Here is a 14,125-nt window from a genome sequence, read left to right on the forward strand (position 1 = left end):
GCTTCCACCTTCTCAGGATTCACCTTGAAACCCTCCTTAGTGACCATTACACCAAGAAATTTCCCCTCTTCCGCGCCAAAAGTACATTTGCTCGGGTTGAGCTTCATGTTAACTTCCGTTAGGCGCTGAAGAGTTTCCTCGATGTCGTTGAGCATTTGTCTCTCCTCCCTGCTCTTGATCACCACATCATCGACGTAGACTTCTAGATTTCTTCCGATTTGTTCACTGAAAACCGAATCCATAAGTCTCTGATAGGTTGCGCCCGCATTCTTTAAACCAAAGGGCATTTTTGTGTAACAAAAAACACCCTTGTCGGTTCTGAAGGCCGTCTTGTCTTCATCCTGTGGTGCCATTTGAATCTGGTGATAGCCTTTGTAGGCATCCAGGAAACATTTGAGCTTGAAAGGCGCCACGGAGTCCACCTTTGCGTCGATGTTTGGTAGCGGGTAACAGTCTTTCGGACATGCTTTGTTGAGGTCCTTGAAGTCAATACACATCCTCCATGACCCGTTGCTTTTCTTTACCATCACAGGATTGGCTACCCACGTCTGGTATCGGATCGGGCGGATAATGTTTGCGCGCAACAAGTCCTCAACTTGCTCATTCATGGCCTTCGCCTTTTCATCCCCCATGATTCTCTTCTTCTGAGCAATTGGCTCCACCGACTTGAACGTGTTAAGAGAGTGTTGCGCCAAGTCTCGCGGGACCCCAGTCATATCGGAGTGTTGCCACGCGAAGACCGACATGTATTTTGTGAGCAACCTTTTCACTCTCAATCTCGTGTCGTCTGAAATGGTAGCGCCAATTGTGACCGTTTGGTCGGGGAATTTTGGGTTTAAAATCCACTTCTCTGGCGCATTGTCCGCCGTTGGAAGTTTCATTCTCCCTTCCCGCGGCGTGGTTGTCACTGCGCACAAATGATCGCGGTAAACAAATGCTACGCCTGTTGGCGTAGGGATCCCCAATGCGCCGTGCGCTGGCGATGGTACAGCATTAAATTGGGCAATTGTTCCCCTACCCAGGATCATATTGTGGCATGACGTGGTGGGCAAGACCAAAAAGTTAACAACTTCGGCTCGCTTGTGCTCATCATCCCCCATAGTTAGTTCAAATTGAATCTGGCCTAGGGGATGTATGATTTCATTTGAGACACCACAGATTGGTGCGTTCACAATTTCGAGCCGAGCTTGGTCTGCCGGGTCTAACTTTCTGAAACACTGCTCATACATAATGTCAGATTCGCTTCCAGTGTCCACCAGGACCTTTGACACTTCGTAATGAGCAATGTGTGTGGTAATAACGAGAGGACTGCTTATTGAAGGGCCTCCCCTGATTCTTGGGAAGATGACTTGCTGCTCGCGCCAATCTCCGTGAATTTGCGCGCTTCTCTTTCTTGACGTCTGCCCTTGTCGTCCCCCCTCAGCCACACAGATTCTTTTGTACTTCTTGCTGGCAGAGGCTCCCTCCGGTTGCTCATCTTCTATTCTTTGGTTTTTCACCAAGTGAGCCAGCCTGCCAGACTTTACATCCTTCTCGATCGCATCCTTTAAATGATGGCATGCGTCGGTGTTGTGGCCCGGGGACCTGTGAAATTCACAATATTTACCACTGTTTTGCGGCCCCTTGTAGTGTAGTTGCTTGGGAGGCTTGAATTGGACATTCTCAGTACTTAACACCTGTGAAGGTGTTTTAGTGAGAGGAGTCCATATTCTTGGCAGAGGTCTGCTAGGATCTCTGCCGCCCTCCCTCTTGTCACCCTCCCCGTGTTTACGAGCATCCTTTTGGGGCTGGGGTGAGCTTGGTTGCGCTTGTTTTTCCGCGGAAGAAAAACTTGTTGGCTGCAACCTGGACCATACAGAGTTCTGTTTGGCCCTCTTCTCTTTGCTGCGCGGTGATTCAGCCTGATGCGCTCTTTCTCTTGCCCTATCTTGGGCAATCTGTTTCTCATTTCTCGCGAAAACTCGCGATGCCTCCATTAACTTGGCCCACGTGGTGGGCATACCATCTTTGCTTACGAGAGCTCGTCGTAACTGATCACTGCGCGCGCCTTGTATAAAGGCCACGCGCAGGAGCTGCTCAGTTATGCCCCCGATTGCCAGGGACTCCTGATTGAAACGAGTGATGTAATCTTCAATCGTTTCATCATTCCTGCGGATGCAGTGCATGATGTCATCAGGATCGCGCGTGTGCCTGCGCTGCTGTACGAAGTGGGCCTGGAACTTTTCTAATAGTTCCTCGAACCCATCAATTTGCCCTGTCGGCAAGCTCTCGAACCATACTCGCGCTGCGCCCGTGAGGCAGCGGGCAAACATATGACACCATGTTGGCATCGTCCAGCTCTCTAGGTTTCCCGTGTATAGAAACCTTGCAAAAAGTCATCTGGATCTGTCGTGCCATCATATTTCCCCAGACCACTTGGCATCTTGGTCTTATGCTGGATGGGAGCCTGCGCGATGCGCGCAGTAAACTTTGAGTGTTTTACCAGGATGGCTGGTCTGTAGGGTGTGGTTACGTCCACTTGCCCTCTGACCGGTGGGCTGTATGGCATGTGCAGATCCGGATCTGCTCTGGCTCCTGGCGCCATGTTCACAGGCGCGCGGAGCTGCGAGCCTCCTGCATGAGTATCCCTTGTCTTTCTCATGCTATGCACCTCTTCATCACTGAACTCTGTGTGTGCAGTGTGAACAGAATGCCCTTCTTCCGGCGCGCGCGGCCTTTTTGTGGGCTGCTTCTCCATCGCTTGCCTTTGTGTTTGGTCGGCTAGCTTCTTCTGTTTGATCATTTCAGTGTACTTTTCCATCAGACGCCGTTGCTCATTTATGAGCCATTCATTCGGATCGTCTGCTTCATCTTCTGGACCCATTGGTCCCTTCAGCTTCGCGCCGGCCATATTTTGTAACGTGCGATCGTCTGGAGGAGTTTCAGTCTGGCCGTGAGGGGTTGTGACGAAGGGACGGTTGCTGGTGGTACGCGTAGAATCACGCGGAACCCTCAGAACCTGCTGTCCGTCGTTAACACCCTCACGTTCAATATCCTCCAGAGCTTGATCAACGTTACGAACTCCAGAAACCATGGTGATTGAATTTTTTAGATCTGGATGAGATCTGATTGCCGTTTGTAACAGTGGATGGCGCCAATGAAGAAACGTGGATCTACTCACTGGTAGCAGATCTACTTTCCTCGGGTGTGATTAAACTATTTCACCGATGGTTCTTCTGGATCCGAGTTCTTCCACCTACAAAATGAACAGCGCCGTTACTTACCCCTCAGAAAGGGACAGAGGGGTCCTCTTTGGGGTAACCCTCCGGCGTGAGAATCAGTATCTTTTGGAGAAGATAATAATGTTGTATGTAAGTGAATCTCAAGAGTATTGCTGAATCGCTGAATACTCTTGATTTGTGTGACTGTGTGTTTTCTCTGTAACTGACTGTGAGTGAATATAATTCAATATGATTGAATGTGATATCACTGCTTGTAACTGTCAAATGATTGAGTGTGAATGAATGTCTCATCAAAGTGGAGTTGATGCTGTATTTATAGTGCTAGGGTTTCCATTGGTTGGGCTCAGCCTCGTTGGCCTCCTCCAACCGCACTGCGCCATGTGTCCTCTGGGACACCTGGCGCTTTCTCGTTGGTTGTAATCATGTGGTAGCACATGTGTCATGCTGAGTTGTCGACCTTTCATTTGGCAGCTGTCAACATCAGCATATTCTTACTCCTTAAAAAGATGCCTTCTAGAAGATTGTCTGACGTGCACAATCAAGGTTGCCCTAACCCTGATTTGGATAAGGACGAGGTTGATTATGTGCACGTGTGATATGCGCCCATCCTGAGGATGCGCGAAGTCTTCTTTTTATTCTCACGCGCAGATATTTCATGCGCAGGTGTGATATGCACGAGCGTGTGTTATGCGCCGCGCGCTGGTGCGCCACGCGCATATGTGACGCGCGAGCATATGTGATGTGCAAGAGCATGCGATATGCGCCGCGCGCATATGATGCCTGAGCATGTTTTGTATGCGCCATGCGCCTGGGTTTTGGCTTTGTGCCTTCATAATGTCTTTATCTTGCGGGTTGACCCGCCTTGATTGGTGTTGAGGCGGGTACATACCTCTTCAATTTACACGTTAGATTCTAAATTTTTCTTAAAAACCTCAATTTATTCCACAACAAACATTCACAAACCTCATGGTTGAAAGCCCCGGTCTTGAAAAACGGTATAATATATATGCATATAATATATCTATATGTGTATGTGAGATGGAGAAAGAAAAAATTGTCCACCTCACTAGTTTGCAGGAACAAACTTAGTCCATGGACTTTGTTCCACAACAAAGAAATTTATAACCCACTCGTCTGTAATACGCCACGTAGATCTAGCTGGACCTTGAGTTTTACACCCCGTTATGAATGCTCTTTGTTACACGTGTGTGTATTTTGAGATGGGGCAATGGGTTTCCATCTACCATAGTATATTTCCATCTGACAAACGAAAACTAATCTACTACACCAATGTACAAATCTGTTGCTACATTAGTTTATGTGACAACAAGACTTGGTGCAAGGAAAATTTTAAAATTAAGAATATTTTTTCTCTCTTATAGTTGACATTGTCATTCCCCCCCCCCCCCCCCCCCCCCCTTTTTTCTAAATCCAGACTAATTGGCTTAGTCAAACATTGAATTTTTTTAACAACAAATTTATTTTCATCAAAATCTTCCTAACCTTAAACATTGAATTATGACCAAGAACGATAAATATGAAATTATGAATACCTCAAAATAGCAAATATATTATTATGCTTATAGAATCGGTAAACAAACATACCGAAGAACATACATATCCAAATCAACCAACCATTGTATTTAGAAGTACAAGCACAAAACCACACCGTACAACTCTAACCAGCAGCATTTTCATCAAACATAGCCTTCACTTGTTAGAATGGAAACAATTTTCATCCAAGCCGGCCTAGAAAGAATATCCGCAGCCCACGCGCAGACATGTGGCCGCGCTTCAAACAGCCTCTTCACCCGCGTAGCCATCATGTAATGCAGATTCGGTAAATGGTGTAGATCCACCAGCGTGTAGCTATCTCCGCCCAAATACTTGCTCTCCATCAGCCGTTGTTCGTACACGTCAAGCACATCCACCAGCTTCTTCTCGAACTCCGCTATCAACGCCTCGTCGGCTTCTCGTCCTCGTCGAAGCACATTAAAATACAGCTCGATTGTCAGCTTATGAGACGGTAAATCGAATTTCTGAGATTCAACTTCCATCCACACGGATTGTATCGCCAGCTTCTTCGGATCCTTCATCATTAGATCCGTTCCTTTATCGGTGTAAGTGTGCGCTACATATTGCGTTATCGCCCTTGATTCTGCCACAAATTTGTAAATACGAAACCGGAAGTAACTAAACTAATGCATCAAATGTTGAAATCTAACATTTATCATTTATGTAAACTTTTAATTATTACCGAATATTGTGATATCGCCATCCTCTAACACCGGAACTTGACCGAACGGCTACATATCAATTCCAGACAAAATTAGAATTAATCGTATACACATGTATCGATTGAATATCGGACTATGTATACTTACGTTGCGTGCAAGGAATTCAGGTGTTTTGTGTTCCCCATCGGCCATGTGCACCTTCACGAATTCGACGTCTATATCCTTCTCAAAGAGGCTGACGAGAGCCCTAAATGTCGCGTTTGAGGGTACGAATCCGCATAATTTAACTGCCATTGCTGCGTACCTGTAAAATGGTAAAATAGTGAAGATCTTACAATATAATATTTATAGTGTAATATATAGATCATAACACACCATAGAAACCTAAACTAGCTAGTGGTTAAAAGTTAGCACAAACTGAATGGAACTATTCAGATGGAAATATCTTATTAATTTATTAATTTAGACTTCAGACTGCTTGGTTACAGATAGAAAAACATTTGAATAGTTAAAATTGGGTCTGAATAATTCAGACCCAGACATGTTGCTGAATGGCACAGTGGTTTATTCAGATCTGGCTCATTCATATTCATATCTGAATGAACCAAACAACATTAAGATGTTATGAACTATTAAGAGGTTATGAATCATTAAGTGATAGCCTCTTAATTACTATTATTATGGTGCTACCAAACAGCCCCTAAATAATAATATATTAGAAATTTCCAATACGGGTGTGCAAGAAACCGATAAAAGCCAAAAAAAACCGAAAAATTCAAACCATAAAAACCGAATCGAAACAAAAATCGACGGTTTGGTTTTATGTTTTTATGAAAACCGCATTAACGGTTCAGTTTTGGTTTTGCATGTAAAAAAAACCCAAAAAACCGAACTAAATTTCTAAATTTTTGTTTTTTTTATATTTTATATTAAGTAATTTATAAGAATTTAATAAATATGTAACTCCAATATATTTAATTAAATGTATAACAGTCTATTATTTTACAATTAACAATACCTAAATTCATTAGTTTTTGCCAACTTTTTTTTGGCCCCTAAAATTTTCAAACTCAAATGGCAAAAACCGAACAAAACGAAACAGAACCGAAACCAAAACAAAAACCGAAATCGAAAAAACCAAAACCGAATGGTTTCAAAAACTATAAAAACCGAATTTTGGTTTTCGGTTTGGTTATAGCCAAAAACCGCACACCATACACACTCTAATTTCCAATAGCTGGTATAGCAAGTAAACTGATACATCATTCAAAATTACATTTATGCAATAACGAGATTATATATGAATGCATAAGTGTTTACAAACCCGGAGGATTATGATAGGATATTGAATCTGGGAGAGCCTTTGCAGATTGTATGAGCAGTGAAGATAAAAATCGACAGGATTATATATACTACTAATTTGCACTTAGCCTTCTTGAGAGTTGAGACTCAAGCTCCCATGTAAAGCAGCTTACAGTCCTTAAAAGAATCATCCATTTACAGAACCAGCCCCTTAACAACTTTGATTTTATTGTTTTGACACCTGACCCGCAATATGAAATAACAACATTAAAGTTATATGCATGCACTTATCATCTACACATGTACACATGGTCCCTGATACTTAATGTTTGCTTTTTTGTTTTTTTGGAATAATAAGTATGCACCGAATATTTGATTAAACGACTTATTCGTGGGGTTTGGGAATATTGTGTAATTGTCTAAAGTCCTTTGAATTTGAAGTGATAATGAGCCAAATATCGAGGTAGGGTACCAAAAAGACTCAAATACCCTTAAGTACCACCCGCGGGTCACAGAGAATGTTCTTATAAGCCACCCGCGGGACATACGGATCACCCGCATATCACGATAGAGGAGGAACGTCCTCATAACACGCGCGGAAACATCATGGCATCCTCAAAAGTCATCCGCAAGACAGGACATTTGTCCGCCTAAACAACCGGAAGACAATGCCAGCGGGACAGCTATCACCAATCAAGTACTCTCTACAAGAAGGTTCACGATTCTTACTTGGGGAATACGTGACATACTAACCAATGAACAAAGGACACCTGGCCAGGTTGTTATAACCGTGCACATGGTCAGGGTGCGATCCGTCCTATCATTTGGCGACACGTGTCCAGGTTGTTATACTCATACACATGAGATGTATAGCTCAACCTATCACAAGAGGACACGCGTCCAGGCGGTTATCAAAGATCTTCTAGAAGAGGACAGCTGCCCCAATCATCTTTCTATACCCTTCGGCTATAAATACCTTCTCAAACGGTATGAGGTATTCATTCACTCACCTACATTCTGACTACACTTAGTCTATTTACTTCAGTACTTTCTCCGTTTATGAACGATACTGATTCTCACGCCAGAGGGTGGTTACAGGAAGACCCCCTTCTTGTCCTTCCTGTAACGAGACTCACGGTGTTTTTTTACAGGTTCCGGTCATTGGACTTTGGGAAGTTGTACTCATATCTAGGTCGTAATTATCGTATCTTACCCTGTGGACTCACTAGATCCAGGACCCGTACCCGGGGATTGGATATGTGTTTCTTCATTGGCGCCATCCGTGTTTTGTGTTAGAACAGCAATAGTTTTCGTTGGTTTTTCGGTTCGTTTGATATGAGTAAACTTCCTGAAGGGCCGACGGGAACCCCTGCACCTGATTCACGTGTGACTAACACAGAAGCACCTCCGGGTCTTAGTGTTTTTGCATGTATTACGACTCCAAGCGGCCGTACTCTTGAACGTGTCACAACTCGGGGGTCACGAATCATTGACGTAACACCTGGGGGTTTTACCCTGGAAAATGTTACAACACCAACCGGTCCCACTCCCACAGACATGGGACGTGGATCGGCACCGGAAGGTTCAAATATGGGTAATCTCAAACGGATTATAGAAGAGACTCGCCGAAACCAGTCAGTATTGGATCTGGAAGATGATTCAGGCAACTCTGACATGGCGAGATCTCATCAGCGTAATTCCAAATCTGGAAAGCTAACTCCCGAGGAGTGGCTTCATGTGCAACAACAAAGTTTGGTGGCTGAATATGAGCGCAGAAAACGTGATGAACGATTTCATGCTCGCACTTTGAATTATGAGGAATCTCCCAGAAGATCTCCTTCTCCTCCACCAACAGTAAGGGGAAGTCAGATCCGTTACAGCCAACAGACGGAACCAGAGTTTGGCGAATTACCGAGGTTACGTTCTCGTCCTCGCATGAATATGCGGATGCCATCTTACTTAGAAGAATTTGACAGTTACGACTCAACTTACCAACCGGGAGAATACAGTATGTATACAGGTGATAGTAGGATGAGCTCACGGGCAAGAAGCAGTCGTCCGCAGGACATAGTCCGCCACACTGAGTACCATAGTAGCGCTGAACAAGACTTCACTAAACTATATCGCCCGGCGGCCTTTGCCGAAAAATCGAAATTCATAGCAAGTATTGCTACAGCACCCTTCCTTGTCAATGCTAAGATACCTACATCAGTAGGCAAATACAATGGTATGACTGATCCAAGTGATCATCTCCAGAACTTAATGGCAATGGGTAGGGTCAGTGATTGGATGCTCCCTTATTGGTGTCATATGTTCGCATTGACATTGACAGGGGCAGCGTGAGAGTGGTTCGAAAAGTTACCTGATGGTCAAATTTTCAGCTGGGACGACCTTGTAAAAACGTTTTCTCAACAGTTCAGCCAGCAGAAGAAACATACACGAGACTAGTCAGAAATTTTGGATGTTGTCCGCCGCGATAACGAATCCATAGAAGATTTTATCACCAGATTAAACGATGAAAGTCTGAATATTGGTGGGATAAGCAAAGATATGCTTCGTGGTGCTTTCCGCAAGAATGTCAAATGTGACGATCTAGTCCGCACCCTCACCGGCAGAGATGGAATGCCAAAAGAGTGGGACGATCTTATGACAGCGGCAAAGGTGTATGCTAACACTGAAAAAACTTTTGAGGAATGGTAATCCGAAGCAAAAATTTAAAGTCGAGTTTCAAACTCCGAGACCTAATATACAGGCGAAAGGCCCTATCTGGTCGAGACTTCAGCCAAGTGTGGAAGTATCAAAACCATTTGATGCAAGATCCCTCATAGGAAACAAGAACAAAGCGGGACCCTCAAACCGAGGCCCCAACAATTGGACTCCTCATTCAAAGACTCCCGCTGAAATTCTCACTACAGAGAATGTAAAATTTAGAAAGCCACAGCCACTAACAAGAAGGTCATTCTTGGATGCTAAGAAGCATTGTTCGTATCATGATGACATTGGTCATAATACGAATGAGTGTAGAACATTGAAAAATGAAATTGAGGCGGCTGTGAAATCTGGAAAACTCGGACACTTGGTGAAAAATGGGAAGCCCGATAATGGTAAAGCTCCCATTCGGGACAACCAGGGTCCGAGCAAAAAGCAAATCAAAGATTTAAACGTCCATATGATACAAGGCGAGTATAATACGGGGAAAAAGAGGAAGGAATCTGACGATGAGGAGTGGAAAAATGAACCAGTGATCTTTCCACGAATCAAGGGAGGTCCGAACAACAAAAATCCCCTGATCATCACTGCCCTTTTCGGACACTATCGCTCCCAATATGTCTTCTTCGACACTGGTAGTACATCGGACATTATGTATGAACAATGCTTTGAACAGCTTGACGAAGAAGATAAGGAAAGACTGAAGCCTATCCACACCCCGGTATCAGGGTTTGGAGGGGAAATAATGCATCCGCGAGGGGTAATTTCATTCCCGGTCACCCTAAGTGACGGAATTCATTCGAGGACCGAGGAGGTCGAATTTCTGGTTTTGCCAGCAACATCGAAACATGACATTATTCTTGGATGAGAAGCAATTGGTGATTTCAATGCCCATCCGTCCACGGCACACGGTACAGTGGGAGTTCCAACCTGCACTGGCATAGCAATAATTCGTGTCAATCGACATTGCTTTGCGACCGAGAGCTCAAAACCCAGTAAGATTCCGAAACAAACTTTGAAGGCTGAACCAGAAAAGTGGGGTTTGAACATAAATTTTCCTGACCAAACTGTAGCAATTGGACCTGCTATCTACGAAATAGTACGGACTTTCTTAAAACAGTTATTATCAAAGAATATTGATGTGTTCGCATGGCAGCCCGCGGACATAACTGGTGTCCCGCGGAGTATTACGGAACACAAATTAAGGGTAAACCCGTTATTTACACGGATTGTTCAGAAACAACGTAAGATGGGTCCAGAACAAACAAAGGCAATGAATGAACAGGTCCAAGACCTCTTACAAGCCGAGATCATTCGTCCAATCCGTTATCAGACTTGGGTTGCCAACCCAGTTATCGTTCCCAAGAGCAACGGGGCGTGGCGGATGTGTATTTATTTTAAGGATCTAAGTAAAGCATGTCCTAAGGATTGTTATACTCTGCCAGAAATCGACCTCAAGGTTGATGTTGTGGCACCATTCAAATTCAAGTGTTTCCTAGACGCCTAGAAAGGCTATCACCAGATCCGCATGGCAGCGGGCGATGAAGATAAGACATCATTTCGAACTGACCAGGGCACCTTTTGTTATAAAATGATGCCATTCGGACTAAAGAATGCGGGAGCCACATATCAACGATTGATGGACATAGCATTTAAAGATTAAATTGGTCGAAATTTGGAAGTTTATATGGATGATCTCGTAATCAAAAGCGTTGAGGAAGACCAAATGTTGAGAGATATTGAAGAGACGTTCGAAACTTTGAGAAGCATCAATATGAAGCTGAATCCAGCCAAGTGCTCATTCGGAATGGAGGAAGGAAAGTTTATGGGAGTAATTATCACGAGTGAGGGCTTCAAAGCCAACCCATATAAAGTTCAAGTTGTAGCCCGCATGCCTTCTCCTTCTTCCCTCAAAGAGTTCAGACACTAAATGGTCGGCTAGTTGCTTTGAATCGTTTTTTGGCAAACCATGCAGCCAAGTCTCACCCTTTCATCTCAACTTTAAGAAATTGTCTCAAGAAAGCACAATTTAAATGGACCGCGGAAGCAGAACAAGCTTTCTTGGAGGTTAAAAAGTGTTTGATGGAACTTCCCATGTTAACAGCACCCCATGCAGGAGAACCTTTAACGTTATACTTATCAGCTTCAGACATTGTAATTGGGGCTGTCCTTTTGACTGATCGAAAGAATGTTCAAACGCCGATTTATTACGTCAGCAGAACATTGTCAGACCCAGAAACAAGATATTCTATGCTCGAAAAACTTGTGCTGGCACTAGTTTATGCTGCCAGACGCCTCCGCAGGTACTTCCAAGGGCACCCCATCAATGTCTTGACTGGATACAAGCTTAAAAACGTTCTCAGTGTAACACCCCGACCGATGGCGGATTATACATCGGGGCGCCACGTATTGTTTCATTACTCGTGACACTATTTGGGTGTCAATATTTAATAAATACATTTTCATTGCGCACGCGCAGAACACAAATCGTAAAGTAACATAAATCATATCATAACTCAAAATATTCAGATAGCATAATTTGTCTTGTTACATTTTAATCTAGGTCAAAAGAAAAGGAAAACATCCTACGTGTCCTTGAGATTCCCAAAAGCAGCTACAGCAAACCTGAACATGTGTTAAAATAAAACGTCAACACTTGCGTGTCGGTGAGAAATCAAGTTTAATAGATATAAATAGATAATAACAAACACTGCGCGCAACATGTGCTTAACTGGGGTTTAACATAGGGTGTAATCAGATTGTGACCAAGCCTAAATAGATCATAGCTCATAGTTCAATCCGTGCTCCCAATCGAGCACAAAAACGAATAATCATACGTGCATGTGTAAACAAAACAAGAAAACCGTAAACGATAGGTCTCCCGTGTTCATCTAATGGATCCATGAAAACTTCGGAATAGGCCGAACAAAGCGGTTAATGATTCACACATACAAATAAACAGCCAAGTAAACGTCCATAACACATGGGGTTTTGCGCACATAAATTTCATAAACAAGTTTAAGACTCAAGTTGTACGAACACATGAACATCCCAAAACGTTAAAAATAAAAGGGGATTAAGTACGAGATTACTCACTTGAAAACGGTGCGTTGAAAGATAATGCAAGAACCAACTTTTAAACAAGCGAAAGTTAACCTATAAATAAGAGGTTATTGGTTTAACGATTGGTTTTTATGTCTTGAATATATGCAGTAAGTATCGATTTTTGTTAGTTAAACAAATTAAAACAAAATATATATATTTATATTTACCGAGATTCTGGGCAGAACAGACGAGAAGACGGAGGCAAAGAGAGGAGTTGGAGGCGTTGCTGAGGAACTACGGCAGAGAGAAAAAGGGAGAGAGATTAAGTGTAGTGTGTGTAGTGTTAATAGACAAGAAATTAGCTTAATTTATAGGAAAACCCAAGGGAACACAATCCCTTGAAAGGGGGAAAAGATCATATCAAATCAAGCAAAAGATATTAAAAAGCACAAGAAACCAAAAGCAAAAGATATCAAAAGATATGCCGGCAGCTGCAGGGGATGGGGAAAAGCTGACAGGTTACAGGTCAAAGCATAGGAGGTGTCAGATAAAACACTGTTCAAGACATGCAAAAGAAGATTTCAAAAGATTATGTCAGTCACTTTTTCTGTCAACCAATAGGATTGGTGCGCATGCTGCGCCGAAAGTGGCTTTTCGGACAGATGTCGGAACTGACCTAAAGTGCTCATACAAAAGATAAGATATTTCAAAAACATACAGGCTGGCTAAAACTGGAGAAAATATTTAAGGTCTAGCGCGAGAAGGCTCGAGCGCGCGCGCGAGGGCGAAGGCAGACAGAGAACAATCCTTAGCGCGCCGCGGGAAGAACTACAAATCCTTAGCGCGTCGCGGGAAGAACTACAATCCTTAGCGCGCCGCGGGAAGAACTATAATCCTTAGCGCGCCGCGGGAAGAACTATAATCCTTAGCGCGCCGCGGAAAGAACTACCATTCTTAGCGCGCCGCGGGAAGAACTATAATCCTTAGCGCGCCGCGGGAAGAACTACCATTCTTCGCGCGCTGCGGGAACAGTTCGCCTCGCGAATCGCAGGAACAGCTGGTCTTCACGCAGGCTTCCCTGTAAGGAGTCTGGCGCGTGGAGCTGCGCAGACATCCTTAGGCGGGAAGAACCAAAGGACAAGCAAAGAGTTAAGAGAAAGGGGGTTCAAGGCGTAAGGGTTAGGCAGAGGGGCGGGACGGCGACAATAGAGAAAAAGGGCGGGACGGCGACAAGAGAGAAAAAGAGGCGGGACGGCGACAAGAGAGAAAAAGAGGCGGGACGGCGGAAAGGAATTATTATTATTAGTAAGTAATATAAAAAAATATATATATATATATATAATTTATTTAATGTTAAATTTACAAAGATTAATAATCAAATTTTAAATCTTAAAAACGGATCCGAAAACGGGTACCTGGGTCGGGTCGGATTTGGGCAGATGTCACAGTCTCCCCTACTTTAAGAAATTTCGTCCCGAAATTTATCTCGAATTAGGATGCGCAGAGAAAAGGTGCGGGTACTTGATCTTCATTTGATTTTCCCTTTCCCAAGTGAACTCGGCTCCGCGCTTGGACTGCCAACGAACTTTGACAATAGGGATGCGACTGCGC

The 14,125-nt window shown here is 43.7% G+C and overlaps 1 protein-coding gene across 2 annotated transcripts; it reads right to left on the reverse strand.

Moving 5' to 3' along the window:
• Positions 1-4,916: 4,916 nt before the first annotated feature.
• Positions 4,917-6,818, reverse strand: LOC143623308 (glutathione S-transferase-like). 2 transcript variants are annotated; one of them, XM_077094243.1, is made up of 4 exons: positions 6,783-6,818; positions 5,606-5,762; positions 5,479-5,527; positions 4,917-5,379 (listed from the first exon to the last, which is right to left on the reverse strand). In XM_077094243.1, exons 2-4 carry the CDS (start codon positions 5,750-5,752, stop codon positions 4,919-4,921), a joined length of 657 nt encoding a protein of 218 aa, XP_076950358.1. In that variant the 5' UTR covers positions 5,753-5,762; positions 6,783-6,818; the 3' UTR covers positions 4,917-4,918. The 2 variants fall into 2 exon arrangements, with proteins under 2 accessions (XP_076950358.1, XP_076950359.1); XM_077094244.1 differs by lacking the exon at positions 6,783-6,818 and having other exon boundaries at positions 5,606-5,773.
• Between the last annotated feature and the right edge of the window lie 7,307 nt (positions 6,819-14,125).

The sequence above is a fragment of the Bidens hawaiensis genome, unplaced genomic scaffold, assembly GCF_021521415.1.
Source record: "Bidens hawaiensis isolate Kalapana, Puna unplaced genomic scaffold, B.hawaiensis_p1.1 tig00003372_1, whole genome shotgun sequence".
NCBI lineage: Eukaryota > Viridiplantae > Streptophyta > Magnoliopsida > Asterales > Asteraceae > Bidens > Bidens hawaiensis.

What these genes read in the sequence shown, in the direction of transcription:
- LOC143623308 (XM_077094243.1), bottom strand. Translation starts at nt 5,752, where the DNA reads ATGGCAGTTAAATTATGCGGATTCGTACCCTCAAACGCGACATTTAGG. An exon ending in CTGAATTCCTTGCACGCAAC is followed by an intron (nt 5,528 to 5,605) that starts GTAAGTATACAT and finishes ATTGATATGTAG; the next exon opens with CCGTTCGGTCAAGTTCCGGT. An exon ending in TGGCGATATCACAATATTCG is followed by an intron (nt 5,380 to 5,478) that starts GTAATAATTAAA and finishes AATTTGTGGCAG; the next exon opens with AATCAAGGGCGATAACGCAA.